General features: G+C 46.6%; 1 protein-coding gene and 1 long non-coding RNA gene across 11 annotated transcripts in view; both read right to left on the reverse strand.

Moving 5' to 3' along the window:
- LOC111845609 (plectin-like) overlaps nt 1-23,097 on the reverse strand; it is a 127,992-nt gene that overhangs the window by 78,480 nt on the left and 26,415 nt on the right. For 2 of the 10 annotated variants that reach the window (XM_072716909.1, XM_072716908.1), the window contains exon 1: nt 20,701-20,875. The exons of 6 other annotated variants lie outside the window; for them this stretch is intronic. In XM_072716909.1, the coding sequence (XP_072573010.1) occupies nt 20,701-20,743 (43 nt within the window). In that variant the 5' untranslated portion in view covers nt 20,744-20,875. Of the gene's footprint in view, nt 1-9,772; nt 9,813-20,700; nt 20,876-23,097 lie in introns of those variants that run through there. 2 more of the 10 variants (XM_072716912.1, XM_072716910.1) reach the window with 1 other exon arrangement.
- On the reverse strand, nt 3,657-6,306 carry LOC111845730 (uncharacterized). The gene is made up of 2 exons (XR_002838704.2): nt 4,666-6,306; nt 3,657-4,081 (listed from the first exon to the last, which is right to left on the reverse strand). It is a non-coding gene; the product is annotated as an uncharacterized lncRNA (long non-coding RNA).

Below are 23,097 nucleotides of genomic sequence, written 5' to 3' on the forward strand. Positions count from 1 at the left end.
ATCATTATGATTTCCAAAACGCTTCAGTTCATTATAACAAATGTTTTCCTTTAATATCATTATGTAATTATAGTAGTTCAAATTATCACAAATTAAAAAGGTGTTTTTACACTGAAAAGTTGCATAGCATACTACAGGGAGCTTTATAATATATTATGTCCTTGTAGCTGCTATATACACTCATGATTACAGCCATAAAGTCGTCTGCCTGCTACCTTAGAATCTCCATTGAATAAGTGTTTGAGAAAATGTTTAGGCTAAAATCTCGGCTTATTCTATGGTGCCATAGTCTCCACTGCATGAGGGAGTCGCTCAGAAATCAGCTTTACAGCGTCTCGACTAACTGTAAAATTAAACTCTGTTCATGGAATGTGTGATAATTCCCTGCTGATTATAAACGTTAAAACAAGGTCGGGCCAATTTCAAAGAGCTCCGCTTAGGAACACAAACATACAGAGAGATTAGATTTAGATTGAGATTAGGTATCTACATCTTTGCAGGGACTATTCATTCATGACTGTGGGCCTAACCCTAATTCCAACTGACAGCCTTAACCCCTACCCAGCCCTAACCTTACCCAGAAGTACCCAAACAAAACACTTTTGGCATTTTTAGTTTTTTTTGATAGCATTCACAAATTTTCATAAAACTGGGTTTCCCTTTGTGGGGAAAGAAAAAAAAATGTCCCCACATGGTCAAAATAACAGATTTTTATCAGATTGTGGGGACGTTTGGGTCCCACGATGTAATGGACACATGACCACACACACCTCAGCTGAAAACACTGCGCGCTGTCTCTGCATTGTTGTGAAACTTCTTCAAACTATACTTTCATATCTATGTCAGAAGGCATGAAAAGAGAAGTCATGCAATAAGCAGAGAAGTGAAAACTTATTCAACAAACTCCTAGTGAGATTAAAAAGTTAAGATTAAAGACTATAAAAGTATGTGTGGCCGGGTACAAGAGGGAAACGTGAGTGCACTGTGATAATGGATGAGTGAGGAGAGCTAGACTGAAGATCTGAAGGTTCCCGGTTCTGGCAGTTAGAACTACAGGCATTTCTGTATGATCTGCTTCGTTGGACATATAGGGGGCAGCGTGTGGCTCAGCAGGTCACCGATCAGAAGTGGGCTGGTTAAAATCACAGGGCTGACAGAGTGATGTCACCATTGGGTCCCTGATGAAGATCCTTAACCCCCAATTGCTCCAGAAGCACCCACTCGCTCTCAAAAATATACACTTTGGATGAAAGGGTCTGATAGATAAATAAATGTAATGAGTGTGACATTAAACCGTGTGGTGAACTCTAACTCAGCACTGCTGTCTTTTTGCATGGACCTGGCATCAGTGAGAAGCAGCAAGCCTCACAGGCACAGAAGGCCTTGCAGAGTTCGACAAGAAGTTAGTGGAATCATCTCCTAGGAATATCAATCAAGGTGATCTTGACACCCATATCTACAAGGATAGCATAAGTCCAGCATGTCTGGCCTAGTCACTGACCCTTTAAGGCAGTAACGCTGAGCAAAACCTGCATTTTAGGTATCTGTAGGGCAAGGACAGGAAAGTCAGTACTCCTCTACAGAGCAGCTTCCAGAACATGCCATTCGATATTTATACTTCCATTGCCCATTTAAGAAATGACCTGTCCCACTCCAGTGGGGACAAAAAAAGGAAATGGAAATGAATGAATGATTTACTGTCACTATGTTCTGATGAGAAAAAAATATCCCTTAAACTACGGTGCAGAGAAGAGGCACTTCTGGGTGGCCCATGTGAAATAGGATATCAGTCGATTAATAAGCAGGGATCAGGTCATATTTCTTTACTAATGTGAAACCATTTGTGTTTCTTTACTTTCTTCAGGTATTGTTCTGCATCGGTATGTTTTTCAGCATAACAACAAGACAAAAAAGTCAACCAGTAAACCAGATGACAGATCCGAGTAACCTAGCCAAAACATTAATCCAAAGGAATGAATAGCATTCAACCTCCTCTTAGAGATTTATTGTGGATGAAGCATTTTTCTTGTGAATATAGCAGGGCTCCTTCCTGGCATGTGAACCAACGACCCTCAGGTTAGGAGTCCACATCCTTAACCACACAATTTCTGCTGAGTAAACAGTCAGTGTTGGTCCTCATCATATTTATCTTCTGACCTCCAGGACGCAGCACTGATTTGTGATGTAGTTCAGTCACAGCAGTGTGAGGCTTTATCACTCTACAGAATGTGTTCACAACCTGCCCCATACGTCAACAGGGCCCACAGAGGACCTCACCCCGGTAACGCAAAGACCAGCCATGCCTTTCAGCCATGTATCAATGCTGCAGGCTTGCCCGCAAAACACCAAGCACCCACAATGCACTTTGATAATCAACCCATCTCTGGACACAATGGAGTGGGGGCCCCCAACGTTTCCAGTGAACTTGGCAGCCATACTAAAGCTCAGATGTCATATGAAAAGCGCTGCCCTCTCGATAAACCCCAGAGTTCACACCGCCTGTTAAAAAAAAAAACTCTTTTATCCCCAATCATGCCTTTGACACTGAAAGGCCATTGGGGGTAAACAGCTGTTCATGGATGAGTGGATAAACGCACCTCAAATCATGGCCCAGTGTTCACACTCCACCAATCCACAATTACCACTAGTACAAGCCTAGAAGTCAGCTACTGTTCACACTCTCCACCTCTGGGAGTCCCTGAGCCGGGTCCAGAGAACAGGAGCTTGTTGAAAAGCCTCAAAACCCCATGGGGAGAGGAGATTTGCAAACCACAGGACCCCACCCTCCCAAGCACAAGCCAAAAGCCAGACTTTAGAATGAGATCTGTAGGGGTACCAGTCTAAATTCAGGACAGGACTCAGTGTATGGTACCTGAGGCTTGATGAAAGGAAGCAGTACTGACTCTGACTCTGACTCACCTCATTGGAACCTGTGAGGGATGAAGGAGGAGACAACAGGGGTGACTCTGCCTGACACTCTGGGGGATTCTCAGGGTGGGCGTCCGTCTGTCCCATGCTGACAGCAGAGGGGTGAGGTATAGGGGGAGGGGTTACTGGCAGGATATGTCTGCAAGACCCCATGTGTCTTTCTCCCAGAGCTGCGATCTGGAGTCCCGTGATTTCACTTCCTGTTTTGAACCACAAAACTGCAGCTTATGAAAATGGCATCTTGACTGGCCGCCAGCTCAAACAGAGAGGGAGATGGCAGTGTACAAAGAACTGCCATAAAACGCTACCGGCCCAACCCAACTGAGCAGATACTGAACAATGCCAGGGAAGACGGCTTATGGTGAGGAAATGCGTGAGAGACCAATATGTTCCTCAGTCTCAGCTAAGAACAACAACGCTCCCTGTTTCAGAAATAACTGTTCCTCATGTTCGGTGTAACAAGCAGAAAACAATTAGGGCCTCTGTGACCAGAGGCCTGCAGGCTTTGGAACCGCCTCTGAATTCATGACTAAAGCATGGACCGATATGCTGAGGTGGGCTGGCTCACTCGCCTCATGATTACTTCAATCAAACCATCAGCAGGTAAGAGCTATTAAACAGAGCAAACATCAAACAGGAAATCAATGAAATCCAGGAGAGAATGGGGAAAGGTGATCAGCATGCCCAACGCCTCATAACTGACTTGTCAATGAAATCCAGAGACGGCATAACTCAAACTGATTTACATAAATCAATAACAACCCTCTGAAGGCCATCACCCTCCAAATGACGATCATAAATCAACGATCATAAATGCAAGATTCCTCTTCCATATTTTCCTTGTTTATCATATTTCTCTGCCATAAAGCCAGATGCTCATCACTGCGAAAAACATTGTTGTAGTGTTCTGTTTCCAAAAAAATAATTAGCGCCAGCAGGTTTGGGTGGAGAAGTAATAATGCACTTATCAAAACTAGTCACGAGTTGCGGAATGGTCTGTTATCCTGAGAAATCAGGCAAAGAGGAGTCATTTAGGGTGTGTCTGTTGCAGGTCTGCGATCTGCATGACAGCTGCTGTCCTGGTCATCCGGTCCCACTTCTCTATTTGCTGAAGGTGTTCTCAGGCGTGGTTAATGCAGGTGAGTCACGTTATCTGTAAGTGGATCCAGCATGAACTCTTTTTATTCTGAAGAATTAATCTTTTCATCCATCTGTCCATCTTATATAACCATTCATCCAGTGCAGGGTGCTGGTGTACTATTTCATTGTTGTTATTTCACTTATAAAGGAGCCTTTGCCACGGTCTGAGACCTTCTGGATGCTTCTTTGAGCAGAAGAATGAAACCGCAGCTTCAGTGCACATTAACACTTGGCCCCATATGCCTGTTTAACCTGCATAAACTTTTTTACTAGTCCATTGAACAACAAGAGACAGCTCTCGGATAAATAATACACAGGCACATTTTAAAGAGGCGACGTCATCTACCTGAATTAAATGGCAGTTAACTATGCTTTGGCACAAAAATGATATTACTGAACACAGTGTAAGGCTGATCTGAGATGAGATCAGCATAGCTCCAAGGAATGGTTTGTACCACTTTTTGCAAATGAGACATTTGAATACTTTCATTGCACAAGACTAGCAGAGAATGAAAAGGGAATTTCAGATGTGAAAAAAGACACTGACGAAACAACCACCGGACGTGCAAACCAACACCACAGTCGCTCCTCATCTACCTCGTGCCCACAGCTCCACAACCTCCTTCCCTTTCCTGTGTGTGTGTGTTTGAATGGCCGTCTCAGATCCTCCGCAACTTTCAAACCGTCCACTGGTAAACTGGCCTCTTTAACCTGAGCAGCAGCTGTTCTGTTTGGAACTTACCTGAAAAACAAAAAACGTAAAGTATTCGGTTAGGTTCTTTTGGCTACAGGTTTTTCTGCATTATGAGGTCTGCACAGAGGTGGAAAGTACAAATCCAGACCAAGATTTTATTTTAACCAACCAGTTGCGTATAAAAAGTAATAGTCACAGATTATTCAGCTAGTTGGTTAAAACAAATCCTGGGCAGGTGTTAAATATTTATTGATTCAGTAATAGCTGGACATAACATAACATATATCACATAATATCAACAACTTCCTAACTGTTAAGCAAGAAACATGAAAGCAAACTGTTTTCCGGTTTCCTTTCGAACAGCACCACCTAGTGGAGAAATGATGGAGAAATTATTAAATGAAAAATAATAAAACGTAAACCAAAGTTAAACGATACTTTGAGTATCAAGTTATCGGACATCAGTAAACCAGGCCATCATGACACCTGAATTCCATTGGTAAGCTGCAGCTTGCTGTTTCTGGACCTTTATTCTACTGATACTGACTGTGTACCCCTGTCCTTCTGGTAAATCCTTCGGGAAATATCACAGAATGATGTCATGAAGCTACAAATAAACCGTGACAAAGTTAAGGCAGTAAGGAATGCAGTAAATAGTCAAGCCAGCCCGTCCGGACTGTCAAATAAAATCCCGTTACCCCACCCCCTTAATCTGACAGCGCGGTAAATAAGATAGACAGGCATAAAGTTTCATGTTATGCCTTATACCCCACTGGAAGGAGCTTAGGGAGATCAGGGATTCCCTAACTGGGCGGTACTCGTTTTAACTGGAATAACTGGTCCTGTGTCGGGCACTTCTGGGTTTCTCGGATGATTTGTCGACAGTATAGTAACTGCTTATGCCTCATACATGTATGTCTGCTGAAAAATCAGAGAGTTGGGTGACGGAAAACTTGTAAATTTCCGTGAAAACAAACGGTGACCCATCAAAAAAGACTCCTTACGGATACGGCACCAGTCCTGCCCGATCGCAGCGGACCAGCTAAGCTAAACGGCTAAAATATGAGCACGTGAAGCACGGCTCATGAAGACCGCTGCCGCGTGAGGATTCCGCGGTTCGTCAGGGCACGCGCGCCTTGCCGCGGAGGGAGCGCGCTTGTGATTCCTGCAGGGTGACGTCATTGGGGTATACTTTCCCGTATTAAAGCGCCAGGCGCTTTGTGATCTCTGTATCATCCTTACGGTGGCGGTTGCCAGTTGGGTTTAAGAATATAGCTTCTTGATCTGACGTTCACGATGCGCGAAACCGTGTCTTTTTAAGCATCATCAAACTAAAAATCATCAATAAATCTTCTTGTGCAGACAAAGAGCCTTTATATAAGACTGAAAATATTAAGTATCTCCCATTTATTGAATAAGCGATTTCCTGATCACGTCCAAGAGAATCTTACTTTGATATAACCTGGGGTCTTGTAGTTCAACATTATTTTACACTGGAATGAGGTGTCATTTTATTTTTTACTTTGTTCACTAGCTTTCTGAGAAGGAAAACAAGTTCATCCAGAACCGTGAGTTTAGTCTGCAGGCTCAACTACATTCAAGATGAACATGTCGGTGGACACAAGGACAGCAAGTAAGTGCCATAAAGTCCCATTTAAAATTATAAGCTCTTTGTTTGAACGTAGTTCTCCAGAGGTCCTGTTCTTTTAATGACTTTTGAAAATACATGAACATTTCTACATGAAGATATCAAATGCACGCTATATCAAAGGCATTAATTTAACAGATACTTTTATCTAAAGCGATGTACAGCTGAGAAAGAGGAATCAGCTGGTCCCCGGTGCAGTTACAGGCCTCCCTCAGCTTCCCAACCGTCAAATGACTCAAAGACATATGAGGTCTGGTTCCAGTATTATTTAAGGGAAAGTCACAGTTATAAGGAGATAATTAGCCGGTAATTGATAAGATTATGGTGGGGGAATTGGTCAGAGATCCGAAAACGCAAGGAATTCCTCGGCAGTTCTGGGAAGCCAAGCTCACCAAGAAGCGCATAAAATGTATCACCGAAAGTCTGCCAGAACACAGCCTGGCTGAGGGGCTGTGGGACAATACCCACCTTTAAACAGCCTTCATGCCTGGTTACACAGCGAAAAGTTTTCCCATCCTAAACTATTTAAGCCCAAAAACCAGGGCAGCTTCTGGGTATTGGGAACAACTGTTGCCCTCTCTTACTGTCAGTTATCCCCATGTGTGAAGGCCATAACTAACCCAAAACCCTGATAGACATCAATCCACAGGTTTACTGAGAAGAAAATAAACTGATCATGTGTTTCAGGTCCTGTGTCTCCCGTGCGAACCAATAAACTGGCAGCAAAGTGCCAGGGCTGTGGAATCCCCGAGAGGCAGTGAAACACGATACAGGTGTTGTGTGTCTCGGGGGAGACACGCCCGCCTCGCCCAGCCAAGCACTGCACCGACAAAGCAGCACCTACAATCTGCCAAACATCTGCACGCTTTGATCCAAGCCGCTGCGTGCCAGGAACAGAAGTTCCAGAAGCCATACATTTTTGAGAAGGTCTAACCTGGCCTGGGCAGAGTAGCCAGGCCGTAACCGTCACTGGGAACAGAATGAGTGCTGATGTAACATGGCTGAAGCATCTTCCAACGCTTTTCATCGCTTTTCAACAAGTGGCAAGTGACATTCTGCAAACGTGCTGCCAATTTGTAAATGAACAGCTTGGGAATATGCTCCGACAGCACCGAGACCAAGCAGGCGAAAACAAACTGTTCATCAGCTGTTGCCGGGTCCAAAAGACCAATTAAACAGCGCATCAGCTGCCAAGTTCGGCAGATCTGACACATCGCCGTACTGTGTCATTTCACTGGGAGCCTGACCTTCCAGGTGCTTCTGTGTTACCACGAGAGCAAGCGCTTTGTGGGAGTGAGATCACAGCGAAATGCTGACATTTACAGCCATGCTCCTGGGCGTGAATGCTGTTTAGCTGTACACCCGCAGCTAGTAAGATGGTCCTGTTTGTTAACTGCTGCAGTACCCTAAGGTATCTTGTGTAAAACAACAAAAATGTGCAAAATGGTGAGCCACTAATCAACCACAATCCAGCAAAAGCAGACTGTGAGAAGCGCAGTACTGGGCGGACCTGGTTTGGTGCTTACTCTAACATCCCGGCCTCAGCCCACTAAGTACACTTTGACTCGTGATATGGGTGGCAGTTTCTGGTACTACCCTAACTATGCCAACAATAAACTGTATTAAGTTCTACCACACTAACACACAGGTTCCGGTGGTCACACGGCAGCACAGCCATCTCTCTGTCAGCACACCCCCTTTGGTTTCCTCAAGGCGGAGGGGGTCTTGCGCCCTTTTCCAAAGGCCCTTATGGGTTTGTGTACTCACACTTAGCCCGGTTGCCCGAGTACGTTTGCCCACCCCCTTCCCACTCCCCCGCTGGTCTGCGCTCACATTGCACTTAAGGATCATGTACTGAGCCAGCCTTCATCACCACGGTGTCGCTTCTTATACTGAAGAAAATAGATGAAGTAAAGCGCTGTTGTACAGCATTCACGATTCACGATTGACGCCATTATTTTGTGGCTTATTTGGCTTTGTTTTGGGTACAATGACACACAGATTTATCAAGTATAAAATGCAGTGACTTTTTTATTTATCTGTGCTGCACCAATAAGATGACAGTCTCACATTTTACCAAATAGTTTCTGCAGGCTAGTGTTGCACGGGATATCGGTAATGAAAAAGTACCATGTTTGATATTATATTTCTATAGTACCGGTACAAATTACACTATTACAAACATTGCTAACGTTATATATTGCTAACAATTGAATCAGAACTATGGACTGAATATGTCTGAACCCCTGCCAATCCCTGTCTGGGCGCTTACATTATCTGCCATTTTTTACAGTGGAGCGTAACGGTGCACTGGATTTTGGGGGTCAGCTAGTGTGAGTACACCCTCATACTGCTGAAGCAGTCTCATAGCACAGCCCTCACTGCCTCACTGGACCCTACCCAAGTCCCCCTCCATTATGTGGAGCCAGATTGATCTAGAATGGTTTATAACGCCCCCATCGCTCTGTTTTGTACGAAGTTTACCTGTTTTTCACGGGGAGTGAAACAGCAACCTGGGATGTAAATTTGGATGGGGTAAGCACCTCTGCTGCATCGGTGGTGGATGCAGTGAGGAGTGCAGTAAAAAGTGCAGTGAAGATCACAAAGTGTAGTGAGCAGTACAGGGAGAAATACAGTGGCAATCATAGCAGTAAACGCAGTGGGAACAGCTGTCATGTTATAATCACTCAGTTAATTATTGAGTCAAAAGAAACAAACAAATGCATTTCCCAGCTGGCCGCTTATGTGGATAGACCCATCCAAGTGGTGTTGAAATGTGACAGTGAGCCATGCAGCCTCCAGTGCCTGTCACACATGGGCCGGTATCGTGAAACGCGGCACGCAGGAACCCTGCAGTGCAGACTTGGTAGCCACCCTAAAAGTTATATGTAAATAAGCTGATCCAAGCTTTCAAGTCAATACTTGTGTATTTGAGGATTAAATAAATGTATTTCCATTCAGACTGCATCTAAATATTAGCTTAAAAGGAGTACAAAGCCAAAGGCATATTTCAAAAACGCCACATCTTAAGCACTCAATAACGCTGCATTGTTTTTTGACAACAGGTGTGGTAAATACTGTGACCGTGTGATAAACTCCGCCCCTCCGCATCCCCTCAGAGCCGCCCTGTCCACCAACTAAAGCGGTGGACCTTTCAGTCCCCCAAGCGGCTAGTGTACCGCTCAGCCGTCTCACTCTCCCTCAGCCTCGGACATCCAGGCACCTGTAGTGCATTAGTTCTGCTCCCTAACCTGTCCCCCTTCGTCTACAGAACACCGCTGCTATTCCCAAGACACTGATTTTGCACATGGTCCCCCGACCAAACTTCTGAATTTAGTAAATGAATGGTCGCCTTACTGTACCTTTATCTGAGAAGCCGTAATCCATGTTCCAGGGTAAAAGAGGACTTTGGAACTGCTGGGAAAGCTTCCCTGAGCTTTGGCCCTATCTCACTCTCTCGGTCTCTCTGTCTCCCTCTCTCTCCCTTCCTCTCTCTCTCTGTCTTTCTCTGATCCAACACACGTCACGCCTAGCAGTCTCAGAGAACGGGATTCTTCCCCACCTTCCTCGGATCCTGGTACGGGTCGGAAGCCGGAGCAGAGAGGAGCGGGAAGCTCCGGGGCAGCGGTGCCACCGCGGGCCTGACTGGGTCTCCCACGAGACAGCGACACGGGCCCCTGGTTGTACCGTGTGAAAGCCAGGCATCGTGTTTGAGACTTTAAACTCAACTCACCCGAGGCACAAAACAGGTATTAAGTTTCCACGGCCCCATGAGGGTGAAACCCTGTCCCTTCCATGCAGGCAGAGAAACACCCCCCTCGAATGAGCCAGGGCAAACTGAGGATCACTGCAATGGCGATGCAATTACCACATCGGTATCGTTTACATGTGTGAATGCGAATGACAGAACTACGTGGGGAGACTGACGCTTCGGTGATGGTGAGATACAAGGGGTTCAAATAACAGAACAAATGGCATTAACCGGTGGGCATTTGGAAATTTTGGGTGGGCACCAAATTGTGGAAGAGGTCTTTTGGGGGGGGGGGGGGATGGCGATGGTTGTCGGGATGAAATGAAGACGGGAAGAGGAACCATTCTGCGTCGCACGTCCCACAGGTTCAGCCAGGACCGGGTGACAGGAGGAGCAGGAAGAACCACATGGGGCCACATCAGCAAGTCAAATAAACCAGCAGTGGATGGGTTCGAGTCCCCGGTGGCGCAGGGCTGGCACCCCTCTCAGCAGGGCGCTGACCCTGGTACGCCTTGCGAGTTTGGTTATATAACTAGTAAAAACAGACAGACGCTCACGTTACAGCGAGCGGGACGGGCAGCTAACCACTGAGAGGCCCTCCACACAATGCAGGCAGATGTTATTATAACAGCACCGCAGAACAAGTGCAGCCAGCAGCCAAGCCTGAAGTGGTGAATGATTAATGAGAGAATGCGAGTCGACGTCAATCGACGAGCACAAAAAAAAACCATTAAGGGGCTTAATGGGCATTAACAATGCCTTCCGAGGATGAATGACTCAAACAACCCTCAAAAAACAGCCTCTTAAACACGAATCCCTGAAGAAACGGAAACATCAATCTATGTATTTGTATGACTGCAGCTATGCAGCAGGTGACACCTCAGCACCACACCAGTATGAATGGACCAGTGTCAGTTGTTTTCCCCAGTGGTTGCAGTGCAAGTCCTGCCCCCAAATTTCTCCTTACAGGGCTGGATGTAGATTAGCGTCATACCCAGAGCAAAGCAACTGCAGGTTAAGGGTCTTGCGGACTTCAGTCGCAGTATCCTGAGAGCTGTTTTCCTATGAGGCCTTGCACTCTTACCTGCAGGGCGAGACCCCCCAAGCTGACAAAGCTACTTCACCTCTGGCACCAGCCCATGCTGTGATCTGAGAGCCAAAAACTCACGTTGCTTTAATCTGCGGCTGCTGGCAAGCTGATAACGATTTGCCCAGTGGAAAACCTTCAAAGATATCATTTTCCAAAGTAAGGCTTCAACCATCTACTCCTTAAAAGGGCCTGATTTTAAAAGCTGCCTCTCCTATCATAGATAAAGTAATATCAGCATTATCATTCCTGGACATTTAATATATTTTCATCTCTCAAGGCAGGACGTTCTGTTACACTGCCCAGTATTTACTCTGACCCTGAGGCTGGACATCCTCCCCTTTATCTGCCGCCATCACATGCTGCTATTCATATGCTGACAGTTAAAATGGCATTTTCTGCAAAACAAAGACTTCAAAATACCACTTGGTTGTTGTACATGCAGTTTCAGCAACTTCGCCAGTATGGCACAGTAAAAAACCTGAACCAGCTCCATAATTAAAAACATCTGATGTTTAAGTTCCACCGTCTAAAAAGGAAGCTGGGGGTCAGGATTGGCTGCTTTGTTCTGCTGTGCGGTGGCAGGAGGGCCGGATCCCACATCGATCTCACTCAGCCGCCGTTCATTGTGACTGGCGTAGGAAGCAAACATCCGCATGAATCACCCTTCATCCAAAACACGCTTGTTTACCCCCCCACACACACACACACGCACAAACGCACACACACCCACGCCACTCCAAAACCAGCGGCTTGTCATGACACAATCCAAACAATGCTGGCGTGAAAGGGAGCACAGGAAAGGGCCAGTAGGCCAACACCGGCTTGAAAAAACAAGGCCAACTCAAAATGACACCAACCAGGAAGAGCGTACAGCCGCCACACAGAGCGGCAGCCAAGGACACAGCATGGAGGGTCTGGGTGATATTTAGGGGGAGAAAGCTTATGCCTGCTCCCCCCCCTAGTGGGGAATCTCAGATTCACTGTTGGATTAGTGAGTGAAAAAAAAATTCAGGGCCATTTGCATAGCACTGGCACAAATAAAGGCTTTCATTTTAGCTCCCTTGGGGAGCACTTACACTACTCTGAGGCTGGGCACTGCCTTTAAAACAAGGCTTCCAGCCTGAGCCGGAGCCAGACGAAACATCCAGATGATGACCAAGGAAAGAGGAAACACCTGGCGCCACCTAATGGCAGTCCGGCGAAAATACCTCCCAGCTCCATTCCTGGATAGTCATCCCTGAGTTATGCGACAATCAGCCACGACTGCAAGCTGTGCTATCCGTGTGAATGGAGCCTGACGTGGGGGCTTATACCAGGCTTTGTATGCTAAGTTCAGTAAAAAAAAAAACTGATGTCATCACTGGTTTCGGTCAATGAAAGTGGGTCTGAGCCTGCTTGGGCAGCTCCATCGAAATGCCTCGCTCTTTAGCTAGCTGCTCTGTTTATGTCTGCTTACAGTCTCAGAGGCTGGGAATCGACAAAAGGGGGCAGCCTGACAACTGGAAAACGTGCCGGCCGATATTACATTAATTACAGAAGTTAGAAGCCATGAGTGGCAGCAAAACAAGGCTGCTATCTGTCCATCCAGCGTTCAGACGTCATCCTCCTCATCCTCCTCAGCCCAGAGCAGCGTGGAAGAATAAATGCACAAGACAGCTTGACTTGCTGCTCGACATTTATTAACGGGGAGGGGGTGGGGGGTGGGGTTATGCAGCACACACTTTAAATTCTTTAAAAATTCACCAGTAATTACTGGCATCAATTGAAGGACGGAAGTATTTTAACTTTAATAGTCAGAGATAAACACTGCTGGTAATGATTCCTGAGTGTGTGAGTATAAGAGGTCCTATTGAACTAGTACTGATAACTAGTTAATCGTAAGGGATCCCCCCCCCCCGCCGAAAATGCCCCATGGTCTCTTTCTAATCAGCCAGTCTACTTGTGTAATCTCCTTATTAAAACTGAACTGAGGGCAACTGATGCTTTTCTGGCTGATACCATAATTCTGAACAATCTGAAAATGGCATACAGTTTAAAGCTGCAAACTGATTAATGGTAGGTTGCTGGTTCGTGTCCCAGACAGGGTCCTGTTGTTGTACACTTCATATAGGTACTTCCCTCTGATGCTGTGTGCGGCTATGCGGGTTAAGACTGTATGTCCATAATCGGAAGGTCGCTGGTTAAATACAAATAAAGAAAAAAAATCTGACACTAGCTGTGCACGAATACCTGGAATAAAATAAAATATAAAAGATGTTACAGGCTATTTCGGTGCTGCAGAGGCATAGAAATTTTCCAGGTCAAGGGGCCTTTTTGTATCTAGTGTTTTCTTATGCTGCCGTGCAGCACAGCAGGTGGTTAAAAAATTACCCCCCTTCCTGCATGGATTGACAAAGCTGGACGAAGCAAAGAGTTCGTAACTGGAGCTGCCGTCAACGAAAATAACCTAACCTTTAATCTGCAAGGAACAAATGCCAGAAACAGTGATGCTTTCCTGTTTCATTCTGAAGTAGGAATTTCCCTTAGCCAAATCCTCCTGCCTTTGTTCCTTGCAAATGCCCTGAACCAACACAGCCCCTTGGAACCACTTCTCCTGAACCTCAATAATCGGAGCCTCGTTATTGCCCTCTGGGGAGCGCACAAACGAAGTCTTCCGCACGGCAGCCAACAGACGTGGCTGAGTCAGAGCTGGTCAGCTGGGACTCCTTCCATTTTATGACTCGGCACACAGGCAGCCGAGTCCCCAAATATTCTCACCAACATGCGGGCTACATAAATTCCCAACCCCCCCCTGAGCACTCAACAGAAATAGAGTTACAGAAACAGGCTGCGATATGTCATCACCTCGTCCTCGTCCCAGAGTCAGATCGCCTACCATCCGCCATTCTGTTCCCAGATGAGGGCTTCATGCTCAGAATGATGAGCAGCCATGTAGAGACTCGTTCACCTGGCAGCAAGAAGCCCCCACATTTATACACAGATATAAAGACTTATGCAAGAGCATTTGTCAAGGATAAAACTGCCAGTGTTCCTCATTATTTTCAGAATCCCCACACTTGAGATGTCCAGTGGAGTCACTGCCACTGTGGAGTCAAGCAGGAAGGACATTATTGGTGCCTGTCTGTCTGATGAGTGTTTTCCTGACTTGGCCACAATACGAGTGGCATTCCTACAAGAAAACGCCACCTGAATACAGACCACCAGGCTTCCTTGGGCCTGTGACTCCTGAGTCCTGCATTTCCATGGAAACCAACACACATCTTGTTTTGGAGACCTGCACTCTCCCCCTTCACCCCTGCCGCGTTCAGATGGTACCAAGAATGTAGCACCCCCCCGCGCGCACTAACTGAACACAGAGGGCACTTGTTGAGACATGAAAGGGGGAGCTACTGGCCCTCCGATGGGGCCACAGCAGGTCCCTGCATCTGCCCAGACTGTCAGATTATGGCCCAGTAGTGGTCTTGGCTGAACCTGAGACTCGCCAACGTGATGCCAGTGTAATATTCTATGATGCCGCATAACCTAACCTAACCTAACACAACCTAACATAACCTAACCTAACACAACCTAACCTAAACCACATAACATAACATAACCTAACACAACCTAACCTAACACAACCTAACCTAAACCACATAACATAACATAACCTAACACAACCTAACCTAATACAACCTAACATAACCTAACCTAACACAACCTAACCTAATACAACCTAACATAACCTAACCTAACACAACCTAACCTAATACAACTTAACATAACCTAACCTAACACAACCTAACCTAATACAACCTAACATAACCTAGCCTAACACAACCTAACCTAATACAACCTAATACAACCTAACATAACCTAACCTAAAATAACCTAACATAACCTAGCCTAACACAATCTACCATAACCTAACCTAACACAACCTAACATAACCTAACCTAACATGAGTTTTTAGTATCCATTTCAGAGTCAATGACTACAATTGCAATTAATAACAAAATGGCAAGAACAGAACTGAATGTGCCACTGAAGAAAATGGTCACACTGAATAAAAAAAATGCCTGTGCAGATATGTGCGGATATATTAAACACTGCTTGTTAACGGACAGAATTGAGCAAGTATCCCCTGACTTTCTGTGAGCGCTGTAACTGAGGTTGTGGACGATTGTCGACCACTAAAAAAGGCTCCTTTCTCATGTTCTCATATGTTTTCAAAGATCTTCAGGTTGTTTGCAATAGCAAAGGAAAGCATCCACACTGTTTCACCTTCCATGTACATGATCTGAAATATGATTCTCCATAAGAAGAGAGAATGTTTGTTTTTTCATTAGTCCATTTACAAAAACAGCACTGCTGAAGATAGCAAAGGGAGATCAGAGAGAAGAGCACTGTGTGCTCACGCTCTGCCCTAAGATGTGGGACGGCAGGTCAAGGCCGGCTTGCTTTGAGTGGAGCGACGCTTGGGGGTGTTTCGGCCGCTCTGGACAGCTTTCTCCAGTCACAGGGAGGCCCTGATCTCCTGCCGTCTCGCATGATTCCGACAGGGATGCTGGGAAACATCCCCATCAGCTCTATCTGCTGAATATTACAGAAGTACATTTTTTTATTTTAACTGGTTACATTTATTTTCCACACCTTACACCCATAAAGTGATTCTGCAGTACATTGTAGAGCATTACATTATACAGTTCAATACATAAGACAGTTCCACTTAAACATTATTAACCACTAAATAAACTAATGTTACACCTTTCCCTTGATTTGTGTTAATTTGTTCCTGAAAATCCAAATTGTAAATAAAAATAATGTAAATCAAAAAAATTTTTTCATTATTTTACGTGGAATTATAATGTATTTCCAGCCCAGTCCGACACCGCCAAGGTATTATCTAACATAGCCAAAGAAAGAACAATATGTATTTAATTTATTTTTCTTATTCTAAGGTTAAAAACTATTGAATAAATTAAAATTCTGGTGTTGAGACTCGAGACCAGTTATGGTGAAAAGCTGTGATTTAATTTAGCATAAACAAAGTCATTGCTTTATTATAATGGTGGAACAGAGAACATGCAATAGCTGATAAAGAACTGTAGCTCTGTCCACAATGGTCAAGATCACATCAAAAGACTGACTCAACAAGATCACAGAGAATTCACAGGGCAGGTCCTTATCTACCGTGCAATTAGCTGAAATGATAAGACAAAGGGGTGGGCTTGATGTTGGGGTGGAGTGCTGAGATCTTTGGATTTCGGTATGCTTACTGAAATGGCCTGCTCTGATTGGGCAGGCGATACAGATGGTAGGGTGCGAGGTGAGATACCAGGTTTCCCTCTCACAGCTGTCAGAGTGCCTGCACTCTCATAGTCGTTTCTCACAGACCCTTCATCACTTGTGCTTCAGGCACAGAGGTCAGTCCGCAAGAGTTATGTACCACAAATTTATCTGATTGCTAAATAAATTTAGGAGTCCTTTGTAATTGCCGGGGAGGGAAATTGCCACTGGCAGAAAGTACATGGAACACAGTTGTAGATCTGGCAAAGACAACCGCTATAAAGAAAAACAGGGTAATGCAGCAATAGAAAATAAACCAGTATTTGTTTTCCAGTGACTTGAGTGTTTTCATTGGCAAAAGCCAGGGAGTGGCTCTCACATCCTTAGCCAGCTTTATTTAAGTGAACTTAGTCATTGTCAGCCCTCACCCACTGTTTGTGCTCACTCTAAGCTTAATGCTTCAAGGGAATACACAGGAAATATGTAACGTGGAAGACTGAGGTGGAGAAAGGTCAGGAAGGAATGGGCTGATTGGTATTCCTGAAGGATAAGAGGGTATTCTCAAATGGCTTTACCATCATGCCTAGTGGTGAAAGGGACAAAACAAGGCATGTGTGGCCAGACGAGGACTTTACCCATGAAGCTAATGTGTTGTGGCTAGAGCAGGGAATTAGTCATGGTGCTACCATTTAAGGTACTTTAAGTGGTATGTGGGGATTAGTCATCACCCTAATCTTTAAGGCGGTGTTTCTCAAACCAGTCCTTGGGGATCCCCAGACTCCACATTTTTGCTCCCTCCCAGCTCCCAGGGAATTGGGAGAGAGAGCAAAAATGTGGACCATCTGGGAAACACTGCTTTAAGGTTCCTTAAATAAAGAAGGGAATTAGTTATGGAGCTTGGTAACTTGGGTACAGCAGGGGATTAATTACTGGGCTACATTTTAAGGTACCTTGAGTGAGGGGGGGGTGTTATGGAGGTGTCCATTAAGGTGTCATGAAAATAGCAGGGGATTAGTTATGGGGCTATCCATTATGGTTCCTTTAGTATAACACGGGATTAGTTATGGGGCTATCCATTATGGTTCCTTTAGTATAACATGGGATTAGTTATGGGGCTATCCATTATGGTTCCTTTAGTATAACATGGGATTAGTTATGGGGCTATCCATTATGGTTCCTTTAGTATAACACGGGATTAGTCATGGGGCTATCCATTATGGTTCCTTTAGTACAACATGGGGTTAGTTATGGGGCTATCCATTATGGTACAATTACTATACCATGGGATTAGTTATGGGGCTATCAATTTATGGTGCCTTTACTATAACATGGGATTAGTCATAGGGTTATCCGTTAAGGTTGTATTAGTATAGCAGGTGATTAGCTATGGAACTACACTTTAAGGTTCCTTGGCTAAAGCAGGGTATTCGACATGGCGCTACCCTTAAGCGCAGAAGACCAAGGGTTCACTTAAGGAGCTACTGTTTAGGTTCCTTAAGTAGACACGGGTTCCTTGAGGTTACTTGAGGTTCCTTGAGTACACCATCTGATCAGATATGGAGAAAACCATACAAGCACCTTCTTAAAATAAGAACTGGCTGATCCTTTAAAGAACAAGGATTGGAAAATGAAAAACATTTCACTGAGGGAGTTTTCTCAGAGGAGAAGCAGCTACATTGCTTCACGCTTATGGCATGGTGAAACAGGGAGGATCAGCAAATTAATCATAGGGCATAGGTCAGCTCCCAGAAGACAGCGAGCCATCGCTCTCAGCACATGCTCCAAAGCCAGGCAGCTGAGCTCCTGTGTAAGAACCCCAGGATGAAGGGTGGAGTGCGCTTTGGGAGCCTAACAAGACCATGGAGAACTCATTCAGCCATTTAGACCAAGCCTTTAGGAAACACAGTCTGGCTTATCGATCTGAAAGCAGTTGGTATCTGTACAGGAGCAAATTAGCAGCAGCACAACTCCAGCTGGGCCTGAGACAGATGGTGTTTTGCTCAAATCCTTAACCATTATTCCACCTGCTCCCTCTAGCGTAAGAAGAGCTCACATTGCCACGCCCGTCCTCTGCTGCACTGCAGTGATTCTCTTGCCTGAAGATGAGACGACTCTTTTATGAGATCCAGCCTGCCGTCTCTGAGGGTAAGAGTCACTCCGTCACCATTAACCTGTGGCATTGTGGAACATGCTCACTGATCTGAAGTCCCACATCCGGACTCACGTAAGACAGTAAGTTTCACGTAGCACAGTGTTACCCGTCATTAAGCCCGGCTCCTACACACCTACATAAACACGCAGTAGTCTCTTTATAAAAGAACGAATTTAACATTTCATTCTGCAAGATGTATAAACAGAGCATAATGGATACCATGCCTCTATTGCTACACGATTGTTGTCTTAAGAGGTCGACAATCTTTAATGTTACCAAACGCCCTGCCAGTAAATTCTCCAGCCAAGATAAAGTCGTAAGTATCACTTCCAGTCAGGCTTTACTGTCATTGATCCAGAAGCTTGTGTCTCTCGGTCAATAAGTTGGCAGTCGGTGTGAGATGAAAATCGATGCCGCACTGTCTGTGCAGAGACACAAGACACAAGAGACACGAGAACTTTCTGAAATGATTCACGACAGGATTAGAGGTCTCCTCCAATAACAGCCAGTACCCACAATGCACTGCTCCTGGGTACACGGCAGACGGACAGTGACGATGCAGAATCACTGTGTGGCTTCATCTCCCTGAACGCCTGCGCAACACAGCGCATTGTACACATATAGCTCGCTTGTGGGAACCAATATCTACCTGGCATTTATCACGACCGTGCTAACATTCACGTGGTAGTGAGGAGGAGCTGTTAACACAAAACAGCAATGGCATGAAATCTGAGTGAAGGCCAAAATCACAAACGCTAGAATATAAAGATGCATGTAGCAAACGACAGGGCTGCTGGGAAATTTACTTTTGAAGGATTCACATTTAACAGAATATATTAGAGGGTAATTTCATCAGCTACACTCCGTGTATATGACACCCTGCAATGTTTCAATTAGTGTGAATAATTAATTAAGTGTGTTTCAAATACATTATGCGTCATTCAATATTTTTTTCCAGGGCGATTTTTATCCTGCAGCATATAAAGACCTCAAAACCATTGAAGGAGACAGAGTACAGAAGCTTCCAAGGTCCCATTGTGTCACTGTGCTCCAATCATGTCATAAGTGTGGGACTCAGGAACCTGTCATTGGTCAGCGCAGGTCAGCTGACTATGCAGGTAAGCAGGGGATCACCCTACTTCCTGAAAGTCTTGGTTCTTTCGGCAATGAAAATACAGCAGCAGCCAGGTGAGAGAAACAGGATCACATTCTGCTTTTGCTGCTGGGTCAGAAATAAGTCCAGGCAGTACGGTCTACGAGGACGGGGTACAGAGGCCATGGGTCGAGACACGCTGGGCCCTAACAGGACACCACGGACACGACCGCTTTCAGAGACGTCTCCGCTGCTCAAAGATTTGCTTATTTCCCGTCCGCCAGTCCTGTGTAGATTCTCAGGTCAGGGACACATGGTGCGGGGTGCAGTCCCGCATCTCCGTCTGCCCGTCCCGTCAAACACAGGAGGTATAACCATGACATGAATTCAGCATATCACACCTCGGCCAGCAACCAATGAGATGTGTACCGTACACCACCGGGTCAAATCACCCCAAGCGACTCAGGACAAAGAGACACAGCACCAGAGAAGCAGACAAGTCACAATAACATATTCGGGCTAGACAGGGACTGGTGAGGGAGGAATTTGTTTGCCATATTTGCCTGGGAAATGCAAGTTATGGTGGGGGGGGTCAGGAGGTCCGGTGGAGCCTCTGCAGCCTCAAATCCAGCCCATCTGTGTGGGGGAGATGGGGACCTGCATCGAGCCCAAACCCCGACCCCCAGCCCAGGACACATCCAGCCCAAAACCGTGCCTCCGTCTCCGTGCCAACTGAATGAGGAGGCTATGATTGATGTGGTCTGGCATGGGACTCAAACTCCAGCTCAAATCCTCAAACCCTCCCCAACCCAAGACCACCAGACGTATGGCCCTCAGGCTGGACCTCCGCACACACACACACACACACACGCACGCACAGCACACTGAGAAACCCAAGCCAAGGGCAACAGGAAGGCAGAGTGGCTTGGGTGGTACCTTTCAGGGAGGTGATCTCGTGCTGGATGGATCTGCACTCCATGCCGCCTCTCAGCGCGTCTCTCAGGATGCTCCTTCCACTGCAGGCCGCGTCTCACTGTCTCTCTCTCCGTCCGCTCAGCGGTGCTACTGGTCGTGCCGGCGGCTACCGTGTCTGAGGCCCCCCTCCCTCCCCGTGTCCTTCTCTCTCACTCACTCAGCCTCGCTCACTTTCGCTGTCTACACGTGAATTTGGCTGTGAGCAGAAAAAAATGAGGGTGAAGCCCCACCCAGCCGAGTCTCGCCGTTTCGGCCAATCACGGGACAGCTCTCACGTCGGGTTCATTGATGAGCCGAGTCCGGCCCCGGGACGCCTTAGCCTCGTCTCCAAGGTTACCCCTCACCCCTCCCCCATGGCAGGACAAGCGGCTCTCTGACACTGTCTCAATCCTTTCACGACCCCTCTGTTTAACCCCAATCCCCCCCCCCCCCCCCCCGGCCGCTATGCAGGAAATCCCATTAGAACAAAAGCTGGGTGGTGCATCTCTGCTGTTTTTAAGTGGGCCAACGTTGACAGAGTCCCAGCCAGGACCCCCGACAGTGCTGGCAGTGACAAACCCAGGCCTTTCCCGGCAGAGTCATTTTGGGCTTTTGCAACCAATACGGAAACACCTGGAACGGCAGTCAACCAGCCAGTCGGATAAGTTACCCAAAATTTGCTTCATCGCCCCCTACTGGTAAGTCTTGTCGAGGTGCCCTTTACCTACAGGGGTTTACGTTCATAAAAATGAGGGCAACATCACAAGCAATAAAACGGGGAGCGAAAGCACAATCAAAAAACGCTGAGTCACTCGCACACTCGAGCACCCCCCCCAGGAGCCCCCACTCACCGCTGACATTCCCTCCCCAACACTGGAAGCTGCACTCTGGGGGGCACAGCACTTCACCCGAATCTCAGAATCATTAAATCCTAAGATCTGAGCCCCCGACAAACCCGAATTTCTAATACCAAAAGCATCGCTTTTTACAGAAGAATGTTTTTCTGAGACAAAACCATCAAGGCTGAGAAAAATGTCAAGCACGCCCCTCTCAGGGGACACATGCGGGAGACATTAATGAGGGCAGGATGGCGAGGAGGATAAGGGGTTACGGGGGGGGTTGGGGGGGGTCATGGGAAGGGGGGGGGCACTGGTCACCATTGTAGAGCTCACACCCCCACACATTCCTCAGCTCCATCTCAGCAGCTCCACTCTGGTCTCAGGGGGGGGCGCTGATCAGAGCTTCGAATAAAGCAAACAATCCGTTTATATTTCTAACAAGTCCAAGGCATCTATCATGCGTTGATTTTACCAGCGAACAGATGCTATTTTACATACAGACCGTCTATACATAATACATTTCCATATTCTGACAGATATGCTCCAAATTCCAGACAAAATTCTTATACACAGAGCTACACGGAGGGAAAACGCGCAAGGGGCACTCCTGCATGCTGCAAATGCAGTCAGCATTAATACTACTACTCACCAGCAGGTGGTGAAGTAGTTAAAGAACCAAAAGATACTCAAATTGTAGATGAGCTCACTCAAAAGGCACTATAATTGTAGATGGGGGTCACTGAAGCTCCCAGCTTAAAATGATTGAGGTAAATATTTAACTGTATGAATGGAAACTATGCGGGACATAGTACTGTTTGGAGACACTGGGTGTTTGCTTAAATACCTAAAGATGCTAAAGACATATTGATTCAGTCACTCCTTCACATTCCATGTTGTTTATCCCTTAGTGGATTGTAATATAAAATGGTCTGTGATGACAGCAGGCACAGCAAGCAGTGACCCTACAACTGGATGTGCAATGTTTGCCAAATTAACTGTTTTTCTATGGAGAAGTATCACAAATCGGGGAGCCGATGCTAACAGCCTCGGTGGGAGGTCATGTCCGGAGCTCCTGAATGACCGTCACAGAGAGGAGCGACGCCAGCAGACCGTCCCAGAGAGGAGCGGACGGGGGCGATGCCAGCAGACCGTCCCAGAGAGGAGCGGACGGGGGCGACGCCAGCAGACCATCCCAGAGAGGAGCGGACGGGGGCGATGCCAGCAGACTGTCCCAGAGAGGAGCGGACGGGGGCGATGCCAGCAGACTGTCCCAGAGAGGAGCGGACGGGGGCGATGCCAGCAGACCGTCCCAGAGAGGAAGCGGCCGGGGCGACGCCAGCAGACCGTCCCAGAGAGGAGCGGACGGGGGCGACGCCAGCAGACCATCCCAGAGAGGAGCGACGCCAGCAGACCGTCCCAGAGAGGAGCGGACGGGGGCGATGCCAGCAGACCATCCCAGAGAGGAAGCGGCCGGGGGCGATGCCAGCAGACCATCCCAGAGAGGAAGCGGCCGGGGGCGATGCCAGCAGACCGTCCCAGA

This window comes from Paramormyrops kingsleyae, chromosome 9 (genome assembly GCF_048594095.1).
Source record: "Paramormyrops kingsleyae isolate MSU_618 chromosome 9, PKINGS_0.4, whole genome shotgun sequence".
NCBI lineage: Eukaryota > Metazoa > Chordata > Actinopteri > Osteoglossiformes > Mormyridae > Paramormyrops > Paramormyrops kingsleyae.